The sequence below is a fragment of the Polypterus senegalus genome, chromosome 9 (genome assembly GCF_016835505.1).
Source record: "Polypterus senegalus isolate Bchr_013 chromosome 9, ASM1683550v1, whole genome shotgun sequence".
NCBI classification, from domain to species: Eukaryota; Metazoa; Chordata; class Cladistia; order Polypteriformes; family Polypteridae; genus Polypterus; species Polypterus senegalus.
The window spans coordinates 1,526,764-1,542,545 of NC_053162.1; the positions used below are offsets into that span (position 1 = coordinate 1,526,764).

Below are 15,782 nucleotides of genomic sequence, written 5' to 3' on the forward strand. Positions count from 1 at the left end.
TGGGGGGGCTCTGCCCCCTGCTCGCCAACCTCTGGACGGGCGCTATGTGCTACCCACTTCACAGCTCTGTTGCTTAAATTAAAATAAATTGTTATTTTCATGGCAATTGTTAATTATGCAGAATAGAACTAACTATTTTACATTACAGCGAGTAATTAACCAAAGTACAAAATATGAAAACGTAATAAATTGAAAGTAAATTATGTTTCATTTTGCGTTTGAGGTATATCGTTGTGTTATACGTTTTCGTTCTGTTTGGATTTGAAATGAACACGTAAATACTTTTGAAACGTACACTTTTACTGTAAAACGTCAGTAAAAACGATATTTGAATTAGCTTTTCGTCAATATTGCACTGAATTTTATTTTGATGCATCACGACAACGCAACATATAACTGCCTGCGAGTGAATTTCGTTTCTTTCTCTCTAATAAATAAACCACCTTTTTCGAACGTTTGTCCCTGTGATTTGCTAATTGTCTTCTAACGGGAAACTGTAAACGTTTTAATACAAATGGCTTATCCAGATCTCCTTGGGTGTTTCATGTACTTCATTACTTTTATTGTCACCTGTTAAAATTCTACATGTCAGAATTGTTCGAATACAACTAATCTTGTCCCATTGCAGAGCCCGTTATTTAGACATCAATTACACAATTACATTACGATACGTCCTTCTTTCTACAGTAATTCGGCCGTTGGAAGACCAGACGGTGTTAATAGTTGTAGATATTCTTCGTGATATTGTAAGTTGATGTTTTCCTCTTCTGTACCATCACCACTAACTCTTTCAGCAGAGTCTATTGATACGCATTTAACCGATTTGCAGTGTAACTGATCGACAATTTTCATGTTAATTCGTTTGACTTCATCGTTTCTTGCTGCTAGGACTGCCCGTGTATTAATTTCTTCTGTTGATAACCCTCGGGATGAAATTCTTCAATAAGATTTGGACACAATAAGTCGTCTTTTATTGGGAACTTAAAGTGAGGTGTGGTGTACGGCCAGCTGTTCATCCCGGCCAATACCCCCAAGCCGCCAGGTGGAGCCCTCCCTGCAGTATGGAGGTCCCCCGAAGACCAGCAGGTCATCATGGACACTGGAGTTTTTATACACAGCCCTGCTGGATACCATGGGGGCCACTAGGAGACGCTGCAGGGAGGAATGATGGGTATTTGCCTTACGCCCTGGAAGTACGTCCGAGTCACATGGACAAGGGGAATGATGTGCTTCCAGGGTAAAGAAAAGGACTTTTTATCTGACCCGGAAGTGATAGGAGATCACATGGCCTGGGGATTGGAAACACTTCTGGGTCAGGAGATGTAAAAGGACTGTGGGAGCTCCCAGACGAGAGAGCTGAGCTGGGTGGAAGGGTGGCAACGCGTCTGGGAGTGTGGAGGACTGGCTATTATAGAGTATTGTGTTTATTAATGAGTATAGTGGAGAGGAGGGTGCTTTGTGCACTGTTACATGAGAATAAGGTCATCTTTTGGACTTTTATCTGGTGTTTAGCGATAGCGCCCCCTATCTGTCACAGAGGAAAACATAAAAATGTAGAAGAGCTGAGAGCGCAGGAAGTGTGTCTGACAAAAGCATTTACACCAATGAGAGGCGAGAGGACCGTGAGAGGGCGTGATTGAGAGGAGGGCGGGACTTGAACAAATCTCATGGCCAAAGTCTCGTCTCGTCTCGTCTCAGGATTTCCTTTTATAATAGATAGACATATATACATATATATTTGTTTTTCTCCAAACTTAGTTTTCTAGTTTCTTCATTTTTTCCCACAACACAGAACCTTGTAAATCACAATTCACTTAATTAGCCCAGGAGTCCAATTAATAATTGAAGCCACTTGGGACAAAAGCCTGCAGCCACAGCGGGCCCCCAGGACCGACGTTGAGGACCCCCGCTCTAGAAGATTATCTGGTGGTGCCCGAGATCAGGGATCTGCGCTCAGTAGTCATGCGGGGATACCAGACGCACAAGAGGGCGGAGCCTCGACCCGAAACACCGACACAGAAACGGCTTTGAATCATTTGTATTTATTTGTAAAAGAAATCAAAGTGACTGAAGGATTCGCTTCTCAAGGTGAACACTTCACATCTGTCACTGACTGCTTCTACGCTGACCATTAGGCTACATTCATTACCATTAATAAAACATGAACTGAATAAAAGCAGCCGACTAAAAGAAAGAAAGAAATACAGCAAAGAACTCTCAGATGAATGGCCTTGACGTAAACCCCTCACTCAAGAAACGCTGCACGGAATCCCCTCAGAAGTGAGGAATTCGAGACTTGAATGCTCGTCACAAAAGTCTGAAACATCTGGAAAAGCAGGCCGCCTGTGAAATGATCCCGTTACCGGGGCTCTGACCTCCAAAGGTCACGGAAAAAGGCAGAATCCTCTCGGAGATACGCATACGGCGTACCCAACACCAAAACGAAATGAAGAAACCACTTGTGTCGATGCGGACTCGTCTCGAGTCTCCACTTGACTGCTCACGTTACTCCACAGCGAGGCGGACGGCTTCTCAGAATTTTTCGTCCGAATGTCTGAACGCAGTGGAGAGTCGCTCAAGGAGACAGCGGCTGAATACAGCGGGAAAGCTTTACAGGGGCCTTCTAGTGTTGTTGAATTTCCCTTTAAATTGAATACAGACGTCGTTCATCTTAACTTTTGGTTTTCTACAACTCATAATTTAAGGGAGCTGTGCAACTGAGATCTCGACAGACGGAAAAACATTCAAACATGACAACCTGTGGACGACTCCTCGACTTTTGAGCCATTTGCCAGACTTCAGAATCAAAAGTATTTTTTATATTGGCAAAATATGAAGTCGTAATTAAGAGTGAGGTGACCGAATTTTTGTATTTCCAATGCTACATCATCAAATATTTCAATATATTGCTAATTGGAAAAAAAAGTGAATGGATGGCACACTTTCAATCAATTCTCTGACTGCCCCTTAAAAGATCCAACAAAAAAACAAATCCCAAGAAAAGCAATCCAAAGATTTAGCATCACGTGAGTCGACGTCGTCACCCAGAACACGTTGACATGTGAATGACAAACTTGAGTGTCACCGTCTCTCGAGAACGCCTGTAGGGTGTTGTGCAGCTGGCACAGTAGTGTGGGCATTTCAAAGGTTCTGCTTGATAATCATGGCTTTGTCTTCTTCAGGATTACGCTTCTAGTTCTTTGCCCAAAAGTGACCGTATGGACTGTAGGGGTTGAAATCCTCTCCTCGGGACCCCAAGCCGTCCACCTCTGCCTTTGGGACGGCCGTATTGCTGTTTACACGGACTCAGCCTTTGCGCACAAACGGCAGGCGTGCAACTCAAAGGCTTTGTTGTTCCTCACCCTGCCAATAAAAGCTTTAGCTGAACACTCGCTTCTGATTATCGAGATTTCCCAGAAGCACTGAAGTGGAACGGAGACCATAACCCGTTAAGTGTTTCCAGCCACTCAAGGCTATGAATAAATGAAAAGCTTCCTCAGACTAATGAAGCCAGAAACACCGACGCAGTTCCTTCTCTTTTCACTTCCACTTTCTGCCAGTGGGAGTTTTTGTTCATTTTATTGCTCCTTTCCTCCCACCCCGTCTGGCCCCGGCTTGGCTCAGGCTTGCTCCTTGTCTGCCCGCCACAGTTGCTCCTTGACCTCTGAGGGTAGAGTGTTGAACAGGTCCTCCTCGACGATGACGCCGCTGCGCTTGAGCAAGCGACACTCGCCGAGCTCGACCGGGAGACACTCCAGCCGGTTCCCCCTCAGCTCGAGCTGCGTGAGGTTGGTGAGCTCCCCGAAACGAGACGGAAGAGACTGAAGGCAGTTATTCCCCAGGTTGAGGGTCCGCAGCTTTTTACACTGGAACAGCTCGGGTGGCAGGGCCTCGATCTGCAAGACAGAAAAGAACAAGAGGATTGCTACGTGGCTGCAACTTTCTGACACAGAGAAAACAAAAAACACTTCATCAGCTGCCAGCTGTCCACTTGTGATAACAGAATAATAAAGGAAAATAAAGCATCTGGACAATCTGCTCACGGTGGGCAGACCGTCAGACTTTCGGTAAATAACGGTGAAGCAACAGCACCGCTACCAAAAAAATGGCCAACTCCACTTAATTTGAAAAGCAACAGGCGGGCGGGCGGGCGTGGCAGCGGTGGTGGCGCTCAAACATACAGAAGGCTGGCAGTCGCCTCCAGTTCGCCCTCTGGTGGTTGTTCCGAGTGTCAACTGGATGATAACAGGCATCCAAGACCGCAAGATCACCCCCACACTACCCAGAAGGGGGTGGGTTACGGCTGATTTCACCCTCCAGTATTTATAGTCGACCAATGAGGAACACGTGTACCAAGTTTCATGAAAATCGCTCGATTCGTTCAGACGTGATGCTGGAACATAAATTGACTTTATATATATACATATAGACAGTAGATTACGCTCTTACCTTCTTCATCTTTACATCTGTTCCTTCTATTATTAGGAGATGGGCACATTTTGGCACAATCTGCTACTTTTTTGCGCCTTTAGATATCATAAATGTGTTCTGCTCGGCGCTGCACTGTCTTCATTTGTACCCCTGGCTGTCCCTGCACTGTCACTGTCCTCCCTCAATGTCAGCACAGACTCACCCACATGCACTTTATATTAAAATGTGTCGTTTTCCTGTAGTTCTGTGTGGCACCGTGGGGTCCAGGAGGAACACGATTTCATTTCTCTATGTACTGTGCCAACTGTATAGTGACAAGTATGTCAAGTGACAATAAAAGGTGCTTGAGGGTCAGCTGATGTGGCCTGCACAACTTCAAGTCCTTCTGATTACATCTCTTTATCATAAAAGTGCAATGTCCTGCACAAATATGGTCCAAAGTAGCTTTTATTCAGGACTAGTGGGGAAAAAAAAAACTATTTGGGGGTGCAAAAATTGTGCATAACTTGACATCAAGTCGAGTTGAACGGCATAACAGATGGGAAGAAGACAACCCAGCCAAGGGTGTAGTTCTGTAAATCTGTGAGGCCGCATGAAGCCTTTGAGTGGCGCTGTCTTCATGGCTCCAGCGCAGGTCTGCCCAACTGTTTGCCACAAACAACTAAATTAAAGAGGATCATAAACAAAGCAAGTAACATGGGTGGGGCACAGTGGGTGGCGGAAGAAAACTGGCAGTAGTTAACTGGGAGGCGGGATTGACATTTCCTCTTGGAGACAGAAAACCAGAACAGCAAGGAAGTCGCAGGGTGAAAGGAAAAACAACTGGCCAGAACACACACACACACACACACACGAGACACAGAGAGTGCTACAATCAAGCGACTTAAGTCGAGTTCAGGAAAGTCCCACCCAAAAGAGCACACTCAACACATGCTGAGCTCCAAACAGAAATTCATGCCAGCTGGCTCAAGAGGGTCTGGAAGTCCAGACGCGTGTTAGGGAAGCCACATTTGTTTACAGACTGGCAGAATGATGTGTGTGTGTGTGTGTGTGTGTGTGTGTGGAGGGAGGGGGAGGGAGCCGCCAGCCAAAGAGCAGGGAACAATCCAAGTTCAGGAGACTTCCGCTTGTCGTATTACTGCCCTGGACTGATGCCTAGAAAAGGGAGGAGACAAAAAAAAAAAAAGGACACGGGGCTAAAAATGCCACAGTGTGTCTGGAGTCAGCACGTCAACGCATTGTCACCGTACATCTCCTCCAAGTCCTCCCGTTTGTTAGGGTTGTGACTTTAGCCTGAAAACGGAGGGACGGGTGCTTCTTTTTAGTGACATTTTTAGTCTCTGCACGTTTTGCGTCCTTTACTTCATTTTAATTCAGTTGCTTGTTTTTGTTTTTTGTGACAGTGACAGATAAAAGGATGACAAGCTAGCTAGATAACACAGCCACCTGCCTTTTTTCAAGGAGAAGCTCTTTTAATAAAATATTTAGAAATAAAAAAATAGGGAAAAAGAAGAGGGGATTCAGGGGATCTGACCCTTACCCATCAGCAAACAGCTGTCCCGATTTCTTGGTCTGATAGGAGTTTTAGCAAAGCAGGATGGGAGAGCAGAAGATCTGAATAAACGGCACATTCCGTTAACTGCAACACTTGGTCAGAATGGACCCTTAATGGAATTGCCACCTGATGTGGTGTGAAATTTTGCATAAAAGTTGATAAATATTTTGTATGTCTGTATTTATATGGTTAAGTACCCTTTTAGGACCGAGTCTCTTTGTAATTTTACGACAGGGTCAGGAGAAAAGGGCCTAAAAACCAGTATGGCCAGTGATTCTCTGCAGAACCCTCTCAATCAACCCCCACAGGAAAGCCAGACTGCCCAGCTGGCAAATGGTTTTGGGAGGTGGCAGGTGTGAAGGTACTCTGTGCCCCCATTGGTCTGAATTATGGCTTGTATCAGAAGTCTTTAAGTACCACAACGCCTTATTGGCTGGAGGGGTTAGACAGAAAATCTATACATTTGCTTGCTTTACCCCTCCCTCCTTCTCTCTCTCTCACTCACCCACCATGAACTCAAAAGGACAACACAATGAAGAGCGCAGCTTGGCAGCCATACTGAGACAGGCATGCGGCCTGCTCTGAAGAAAGCTGACCACAAATGAGGACTTAGCTGGAGACATTTAAAGAAACTAACAAGTCTGAAACTACACATCACCATTTATCAGGTTGTATGGTTGCCAGGATTCACTTGTACTTTGCCTATTGTCATTATTTATGAATATTCTCAATCCTACATTATTTAACGTGTAACTTAACTCCTGCTTGTCTTTTACTACACCTAATCGCCTAAGGTTACAGATATAGAAGGGAAGATGGGGAGAAGTTATAAAGTACGACACCTTATGAAGAGTGGTGAGTCTGTGAGATTTGAGGTCTTCTGACAAAGGCTACACATTAATAATACAAAAAGGGAAAGTCGAGTAAAAGAGAACTCCACCGAGACAAAACACCACCAAAAACTGGGCTTTTTTTAATCTGCTGCTTACACTGCATTATTTGTAGTGATAGCCAAGGAAACATTTCGTGGTCAACAGAGATAAAGTTTCTGATGTAACTGGGGGGCTAACAAGAGGTAACAATATTAAAATACTCCTAGAAAAATGTCAAGTTGCATAATCCATGTCTGTTATCCTGTTGTATGCTCTCGTAATCTAACACTCGTGTATTCTACGCTTAGATATTGTTACATATGAACTACCGGAAGCACATTCAGTTTAATTTGGACACCTGACATGAAGACCCGCCTCCCCCTCATTCATTGGCCGAGAGCCTTGTGTTTTACGTCAAAAGTCTACATTTGCATAACGCACTTCACTTACATGCACTCCTCTCATTTCTGACAAGCGTTTATTTAAGCAAGAAGTTCAGTCGATCCTCAACATTCATACACTTCATTCTGGTGACTTTAAGCATTCACGTGATTTTATTAGTACCCTCATTTTAACTTTGGTGTTTGCAGGCTTCACGGTAACCACAGTAGAGAAAAACAAAATGAGAGGCGCAATACGCACCAAGTTTGGGGAGCAGCGGATAACTTACCAGCCACGTCACTGCTCTTGTTCTCCCTACCATTGCAGAGTAAAGAGCTCCCTGCGCATTTGTGGCTTATTTTATTTTTTTAACATAACTAGGGGGCTCTGCCCCCCTCTGTTTCAGCAGAGTCTATTGATACGCATTTAACCAATTTGCTGTGTAACCAATCGTCAATTGTCACGTTAATTCGTTTCACTTCGTTGTTTCTCAGTTGTACTCATTTCTTCTGCTGATAACCCTTCGGGATGAAATTCCCACCTCCCCTTCATCGAGCAAATACAGGGCGAGTCAAAATGACGTTAACACTAATGGATTCTTTTGATCTCGAACACGCCATTCCAGGTCGATTTCCACGGTCATGGCCTCCACACTCCCCTGATTTGACGCCCCTGTGAAAGTTTGTGACATCAATGACCTGAAGGACAGAATGCGGACTGTGGTGTCCTCTATTCCACGTGAAATGCGTGTCCGGGCTTTAAATGGTGCTGTTGCTCGTTGGGTTTTGTGTGTTGAACGTGATGGCAGACAGGTTGAAACATTCCTGTAAATCATCTCGCACATATCAAGTCTGTTTTGTAAATAAATTGTTTCCGCCATTCAAATGTTAACATCATTTTGACTCACCCTGTGTTGAGCCGTCAAAGGCGAACAACGTAACACACTAAAACTTTTGTTCAAAAAAATATAAAACGCTAAGACGAACAAACAGTAAGAATGCCGTTCCCTGAACTGTCACGCAGGTACACACTCCAGCTTTCATAGTCTGATGCTGCCATGTTTTATCACGGATACCGCGATGATTTTACCACACAATGTGAATGTGATGCCACCTTCCTCAGAGCACAACACCGTAATGACTTGGAAACTACAAAACGCCGGGGGGACCGTGACACAAAAACAATCCAAACTGCATAAATACAAATAATTAACAATAAAATTGTTCCACTGTTAGTAGAAGAGTGGTCCTCACAGAGCCGGAGATACGAGACACACATCTGGAGACAACCATGAGTGAATCTTGGCTCAAAGGTGAGTGAGGACAAGCAGACCGAGACACGTTTGGCAATGCATGATGTGTGCGTTTCAATAAAAAATAGCAGTTCTTAAAGAAAAAATGAAATATGCATTGGAATATTTTACTTAAATGTAAATAAATCCTCATCTGCAACAATAACTCTCTGACACTGAACCCAGGGACACTTTCCACCACCAGTAAGTTAGCTCAACTCTCTTCACTGCTACGCTACATCTCATCTTTGCCCGAAATTGATTTATGAGAATGAACACCAACGCTAGGCAGTTAGACCTCGAAATTCTGGACACCTGAAGACTACGACAGGAGATCTCAGATATTCGTGATCTTCATGGACTTCACTAGCAGGTCATCAACTAATCTCAAAACGACAATGTCATGTGACTTACTCGGTTCGCCGTGACAGCAAAATACTGAAGGTTCTGCAGGAACCCAATGTCAGCTGGGATCGAGGTGAGATTATTGTGGCTTAGGTCCAGGTAGCGCAGCTTGCGACAGAAGAAGAGCTGGCTAGGAATCTTGTCGATCTTGTTCCGGTTCAGATAAAGCCGCTCCAGGTTGGTGAGTGTGCCAATCTGGATGGGTATGTAGGCAATTTGGTTGTACCAGAGTTTAAGGCATACAAGTCGGTGGAGGTGCTGGAAGCTGATGATCTCTTCAATGGTCTTCAGATTGTTGTCTTTCAGGTCAATCTCCTGGAGGTTGTGAAGGCTGAATATTGAGTGAGGGATTCGCTCCAGGTCGCAACGAATGAGTTCCAGCTCAGTCAAGTTAACCATCTTCTTCAGACTGTTGAGGACCATGAGTTTCGTGCCCTCGTTGTTAATGGATAGCTTCTGCAAGTGAACGCCCACGTCGGTCACAACCTGAGGCAGCTTGGTCAAGTTGCTCTTCAACCTTAAGACCTTCAGTCTTTTCAGTTCTCGCAAGCCATCGATGACAATGTAGCGGTTGTTGTCAGCGCTCAGGTTCCCGGTCAGGTGGAGCTCCATCAGGTTCTTCAAGCTGTAAATCCACAGGGGAATTTCTTTTATGTCAGTGAACTTGATATGCAAAGACCGGAGGTTCTCCCTCAGAAAGGCAAGAGCTGGAGCCTCAATTTTGGCCGGAGTGTGATAAAGCCAAAGTTCCTTGAGGTTTGACAGTTGGGCAATTGTAGGTGGGATGGTAACGTCTGGAATGAGCTCCAGCTTTAGGACCTCAAGCTCAAGGAGGTCAAACACAGTGTCGGGAATCCCACTTAGCATGAAGAGGTGAAGTTCTAGCTTCTCTTGGGCATTCTTAGTAATCCTCTGTCGTAGCTTATCCAGCGTCCATTCGTTGTTGAGATTCAGCTGCCGCAGTTTGTTCTCGCTGACCTCCGAGAGGAAAATGGCAAAGCGTTTGGAGTAGAGAGGGTCATACTGGTCTATCATATGCAGCATGAACGCAAAGTCGTTCTTCACGTCAGGGATGTCACTGTAGCTGCTCTCTTCTCGGATGGACTCAAAAGAGTATTTCTTGAGTGAGCGACGGAGCATCCAGCACAAGGTGTACATGCAGATCAAGCCATAGACCACAACCAGGCTAATATAGAAGGAGGCCAAGATTTTGAAGAGGGTAGCCAATGGGTGGGCACAGCGGTACATGCGGTAACCCGTGAGGTTCTCAATGTCAACACTGCAGTCTACATCAAACTTGATGTTGCTGACATAGTAGCCCGTGTAGCAAATGATCAATATGAACTTGATCACTTTAATGATGGTCTGCCTGATGTACAGTCGATAGACAATGTCACCCTCTTCCACGTGAGTGCGGAACTTCTTGACTTTCTCAAAAAGGGCTTTGGCCTGCTCCCCTTCCTTTTTGTCTAAGACGCCAGTCTCCGAACGGTCCACAATGCCTTGCTCAATCCGAGACTTAGTCCTCTGGAGCATAGGGACAGTGGCTTCCACGTCCTCACTGACAGAAGAGGCCTTTTTGTCCATCGAGCCATTCATCTTCCCAAAGGCCGGCTTTGGGTCACTCTCCTCCACTACGGTCTCCGACAAAGCACGCGAGGTCCAGGGAGAGTCAAAGCACTTCAGGAGGATGGACACAAAGTGCTCAAGCTTGGAGCTAGTCCTGGGGAACTTGAACCAGAAGTTGCTGCATGCCAGGAAGATGAGTGTGTGCAACAAAACTAAGTAAGGGAAGTATTTGGCAAACCAGTGCAGCTTGTTCTCATAGCACACGGCATCTACATAATTATACTGATGCCGATCAAGGTCGTACTTAATCCCTTTAGGCTCTGGAAATGGAGAGCCAGTTGGCACCGTGGAGTTGGGGAACTGATCTGCCGGCAGCCTCACGGTATCGTCGCACGACTTGTTCACGACCCACTTGCATGGCAGGCAGATCATCTTGTCTTGGGTGACCTGCAGAGTTCCGCCAAAGACTGCGATCATCAGCATGACGATAGAGATGTAGTCGGTGAAGACGTCCCACCATGGCTTGAGGATTCGGTATGCTGGCTGGGTGTCAGCAAAGTACCGCAGTTCAGTAATGGGAATCATTGTCTACCTGCAAAATGAGAAACAAAGGAAAGAGGACATTGGAGTGTTAGAACCTGAGAGAAGAATGAGAATGTCACAAAAATAAAATTCAACAGCGAATCAGAGCCACCGGAGCAGCTACAATGGTAAAATGTAATGATGCAGTGACAACTAAAATGGAATGAGCAGAGGCATCAAAGACAACACACTAAACCAAGGGACGCACTTGACGAGTCTGCACAAGCTGACTGAAGGCACGTCACCAGCCCGCCGAACAACGCCGCCTCTAGGGGACCAAACACATTGTCCAGATACAGGCTTTGTTTCGTGATCTACCAGAAAAGGTGTTTTATGTTGGTATCCCAACTTAACTTGATAAAGCTATCAAAATAAGGAGACAAAACAACATACATGAGAAACGTTTAAAAGTTTTAATACTCACTTATATCTACCAAGTACAAGGGTTGTCAGAACGAACATCACTAATCGAAAATAATTTTGAATCTAAATGAAAAAAACTGATTATAGGGCAAATGAATCAGCAAGCGTTCAAAGGTAAACGTTGACATCTGATTGAAAAACGGGCAACGGTATAAAGGTCGGCTCATACATTTCCTAGTTGTCCGCGTTTACGGATACGACTTAAAGAGCCGGGTATTATCTCCTTAAGAGTGTATAACTGAAGTCTGATTGTGACATCTGTAACGTCCCATTAACCACGACCTTTGAGTTCTGACTCTACGTCCACAACGAGGCCCGCCATGGAAAACATCACAATCTATATAAATATAATTCACTAAGGCAAGACACCCATGGAAAGCACTCCGGAAGGGGCGTGGATTCACTAAGCCGCCGACAAGTAAGACACATATGGCGCATGCAGGAAGGAGCCATGCCCACCAACCCCAAGACCATTGGATACGACGACAACTCGCAGAGCCACGCCCACCAACTCGGACGCGACGACACAGAAAAAAGGCGTCATTTATATTCGTCTGCCGTAGAGGCCATGTTGACTGTTCATAGAGGCATGTTCCTAGCGGAGGCGAGTCGCCATATGCAGCGCGTGAAACGGTTTGCGAGGGGTATCCCATGGGATCCTTAAAACAATCCTTTACAACCGAGGTTAAAACACAATGAAGTAAGCAGTCTTTGAAAACCGAGTGTTCGGTTACGACGTACGACCGCGTGCACCGTAGCAAACTGTTTTACACGCTACATACAGCAATTCGCGCTACTACCGTGGTCGGGTGTCTTGGTGGATTATATATAGAAAAGCAGCCAAAACCGCACAGAGCAATGAAATGTCTACGTGAGTCACGGGTGCATGTGGACTGTGCAAAGACGACGACGACTCGAGTGACGAGGTGGGCACATGAGCAGGCAGGGCGCGATGGCGGTCCGCCAGTTTTCAGTCACAGACGATTGGGTGTTGGTTCGTTCCGTGCATTGTTACAATGTTGCTTTTCTTGCTGATTTATTACATTACCGATTTTTCAAATGTTCATTTTCTCCTTGTGCTGAAAAATCATTAAAAAACTGGCCTGATTATGTGGTGTATGGTACGCCGCGGGTTGGCTAGTTCAAATATAAATCGAGAAGCAAACATGGACATTCGATTATAAAAGAACAGTCCTTTTTATTTATTTCTTATGTCACACTAACGTTGGCTTTGTGTACCTGCAGTACTTTTGCACATCACTTCATTTTTGATCATTAGCTTGTATCGTCATTTATAAACCGGACACATTTGTGTACCGTTATTGCTCTGCTTTTTAGTGATCAGGCGTACTAGAGTCAGATTTTAAACACATCTACAGCACCCTAGACGTATCATTTTGCTCCTGATCCTGTCACGTTTCACTCTTGAAAAGGAGATCCCTGATTGGCTGTCGTTTTATATTAAAACTGCTGACCACAGTAGCAAACAAAAGATCGATTTCTTTCTCATTGAACACAGCTGCCATATTTCTGATTTTTCTTTAGAACGTCTTTTAAAAAAATCAGTTTTAGTGTCAGAAAAACACCCTTAGCTACCTCAACCAACGTGCGTCTTCTGGAGGCTGCACAGAATTCCTAAAACAAAAGTAAACCAGAACAAGGAGTGGTGCAGTTATGTGTGTGATGTTTTTGCTGCATTTGTAAATGAGGAAAAGAATCCTGCGTGCTACTCTTTGACCACCAGCATCCCGCTCCTTGTCAAACTTGTCAAATCAGGCCGCTCCGCACACCTGAACTTCCTTTTTAAACTATAACCTACACTTCTTGGGATCTGTTTTGAAATTTTTCTTTGTACTTTTTTTTTTTTAAACTTAGTAGCAGAATTTTTAAGTAAGTAAAAAATATAATGAGGAAGGAATCCTTAAAGATCATTACAATGCAGCGTTTAGTGCATTGAGTAACTCCGTTTGTGAAACATGAATAGACCCGTCGTGCCACAAGTTCTATAAAATACAGATGGGCACCGACTGCACCAGAATGGCACGTGACAGTCTGGAGGCCTCAAGGAGAGGGAAGGATGCGGAGGACTAAAATAACGTGTTTTTGTAACCGTGAGTGATCTTGTACGGGTTTCATATGCGCATTACAGGCACGTGAAGTGTCCCCCCATTCCACTCGTCTCTCTGATCACATCACGTTCCATACACAGAAAATCTCACTCTTGTGAAGGAGCATCACACACGCTGCATAACTGGCAAACACTTCACGAGCAAAGACACTAAACTATTAATAAGAATGAAGCATAATACAAATGTAAAACTGAAACCTTTTATTCTAGGTGTGAATATTTTAGAATGTTTGCTTATTTTTAAATACGAGTATCTGAGCCCTCACGTTTGTGCGATTTGATAGCCCTACTAAGCAGGTGACACGTTAAGAGGCGGCTCGGTAGTGTGCTGGTGGCACTCTTGCCTGTCACGGAGCAGACCAGGTTTCCTATCCCGGGAGAGATTGATGTTGCTCTTGTGTACTGAAAAAGGAGGAATTTGGAACAACTTCTTGTTTTCGTGTAGCCAGGTTAACAACGAGGGTACTTCCTGCTAATTATTATTAAGTGCACGGTGTGAGGCGTACGTGCCTGGGATCACAGCCCTGCTTCTGCCGAGGTAAGCGGTACCACTATGGGACGAGAGGGGGCGCTCACACTAGCAGTTTCTCTCTTTCCACCTGCAGCTCCGCGTGGCCACCAGGAGAGGGCAACTGACCTGACTTAAGGACCCCGAGCTGGCCAGGACACTATACCAACCTGACCGTAATCAGAAGAGGTCGCCAGCTTTTGGACCTGAACTTAGTGTGGGGCGAGCTCTTACACCATACATGAACCTCCCCAAGAAGAACCAGCCAACATGCTATCATTTTCTGTTGCAGGTGCCATCAAGCAGTTCTAGTTTGTTGTTTGGTGCCAATTACACCTTCAGACCCAGTTGGTGCCCCGACACTCTCATGTAATTCTGCCTCACCCAGTCACAATACTTTTGGATGTAAAGGACGTGCCAATTCCCCCAAGCGTTTTGGATCCACTTACGTTAAACTGACACTGGCACAACTCAAACGCCTTCATGCCAACAGTCACATTTATTTATTTTTTTTGTTGTCACGGGACGTCTCACATCGGTGACGTGACCTGCCACATCCAGCATGGACTCAATAGCAGTGACTGAACTTGCCATTTCTCCATTTACTGGCCAGGCATAAAAAGTCATTCAAAGAGAAGCGACTCACCTTCAAAAAAATGTTACAGCAGAGGAAGAACAACGCTTCCTGCGCCCAGCCTGCCACACAAAAGATTACCAAGACAAAGTGTTCTGCGTACATGTGTCACCAGAGTACACAATGAGTCACAAGAGTGAAATGAGTGCTTCCCACGACAGGACCGCCACAGCCGGTGAACACATGGGCTCCAGACGGGCCGCAGCTTAAACAGTTAACTGGGTAACCACGACGGGCAGCCGACTCCAGCAGCTTCTGCTTTTTATTCTACTATAGTAAACTGGCACAGGAACCCGTGTCACACTGAGTGCAGTTAGAGTTGCGGCCCTGGCACAGACATCAGGCGTTCAAACAACTTGGTCACAGCGTCCCATAGTTAGTTAGGGTCACCTACAAGGCAGGCAATGAAAGACAAAGGAATGACATGGTGACAGTGCTGTGAAAAAGTATTTGGACCTTTCTGATGTCCCCTGCTCTTGCTTATTTGTATCACTTGACTGTTTCTGATCTCCAAACTATTTTAGCAGAACAGAAGAGACGACCCGAGTAAACACAATGCCAACATTTTAAATGATCATTTGATTTATTCAAGGAACAAAGTTCATCAGCACCCGTATCCCCGTGTGAAAAACTAATTGCACCCGAACTTAATACTTGGGTCTTTGCCATTGCCGTGGAGACATTATGGCCCAGTCTTCTCTATAGAATTGTTCATTTGAGCCACACTGGCGGGTTTCTCCCTATGAGCTGCCCATGTGGGGTCCCACCACAACATCTCAAAGGGGTTCCAGGGCAGCACTTTGACTAGGACTCTCCAAAACCAGAAGTGGTCTCGCTCTTGTGCTTTGTCCTACTCTACAACTCAACTGGGCTTGAGCTTCAGGTCAATCACAGGCGGATGACCAGGCATTCTCCTTCAGTGCCTTCCGAATTCCTGCTTCCCTTATTCATGGCAAGTCACTCAGGCTCTGGAGCAGCAAAGGCTCCTCACAGCATCCCAGCG

General features: G+C 45.3%; 1 protein-coding gene across 2 annotated transcripts in view; it reads right to left on the minus strand.

The window, feature by feature from the left end:
• Positions 1-2,025: 2,025 nt before the first annotated feature.
• lrrc8aa (leucine rich repeat containing 8 VRAC subunit Aa) overlaps positions 2,026-15,782 on the minus strand; it is a 43,198-nt gene continuing 29,441 nt past the window's right edge. For both annotated transcript variants that reach the window (XM_039762589.1, XM_039762590.1), the window contains exons 3-4: positions 8,945-11,096; positions 2,026-3,896 (exon numbers count right to left, since the gene is read on the minus strand). In XM_039762589.1, the coding sequence (XP_039618523.1) occupies positions 3,621-3,896; positions 8,945-11,089 (2,421 nt within the window). In that variant the 5' untranslated portion in view covers positions 11,090-11,096 and the 3' untranslated portion in view covers positions 2,026-3,620. The remainder of the gene's footprint in view (positions 3,897-8,944; positions 11,097-15,782) is intronic.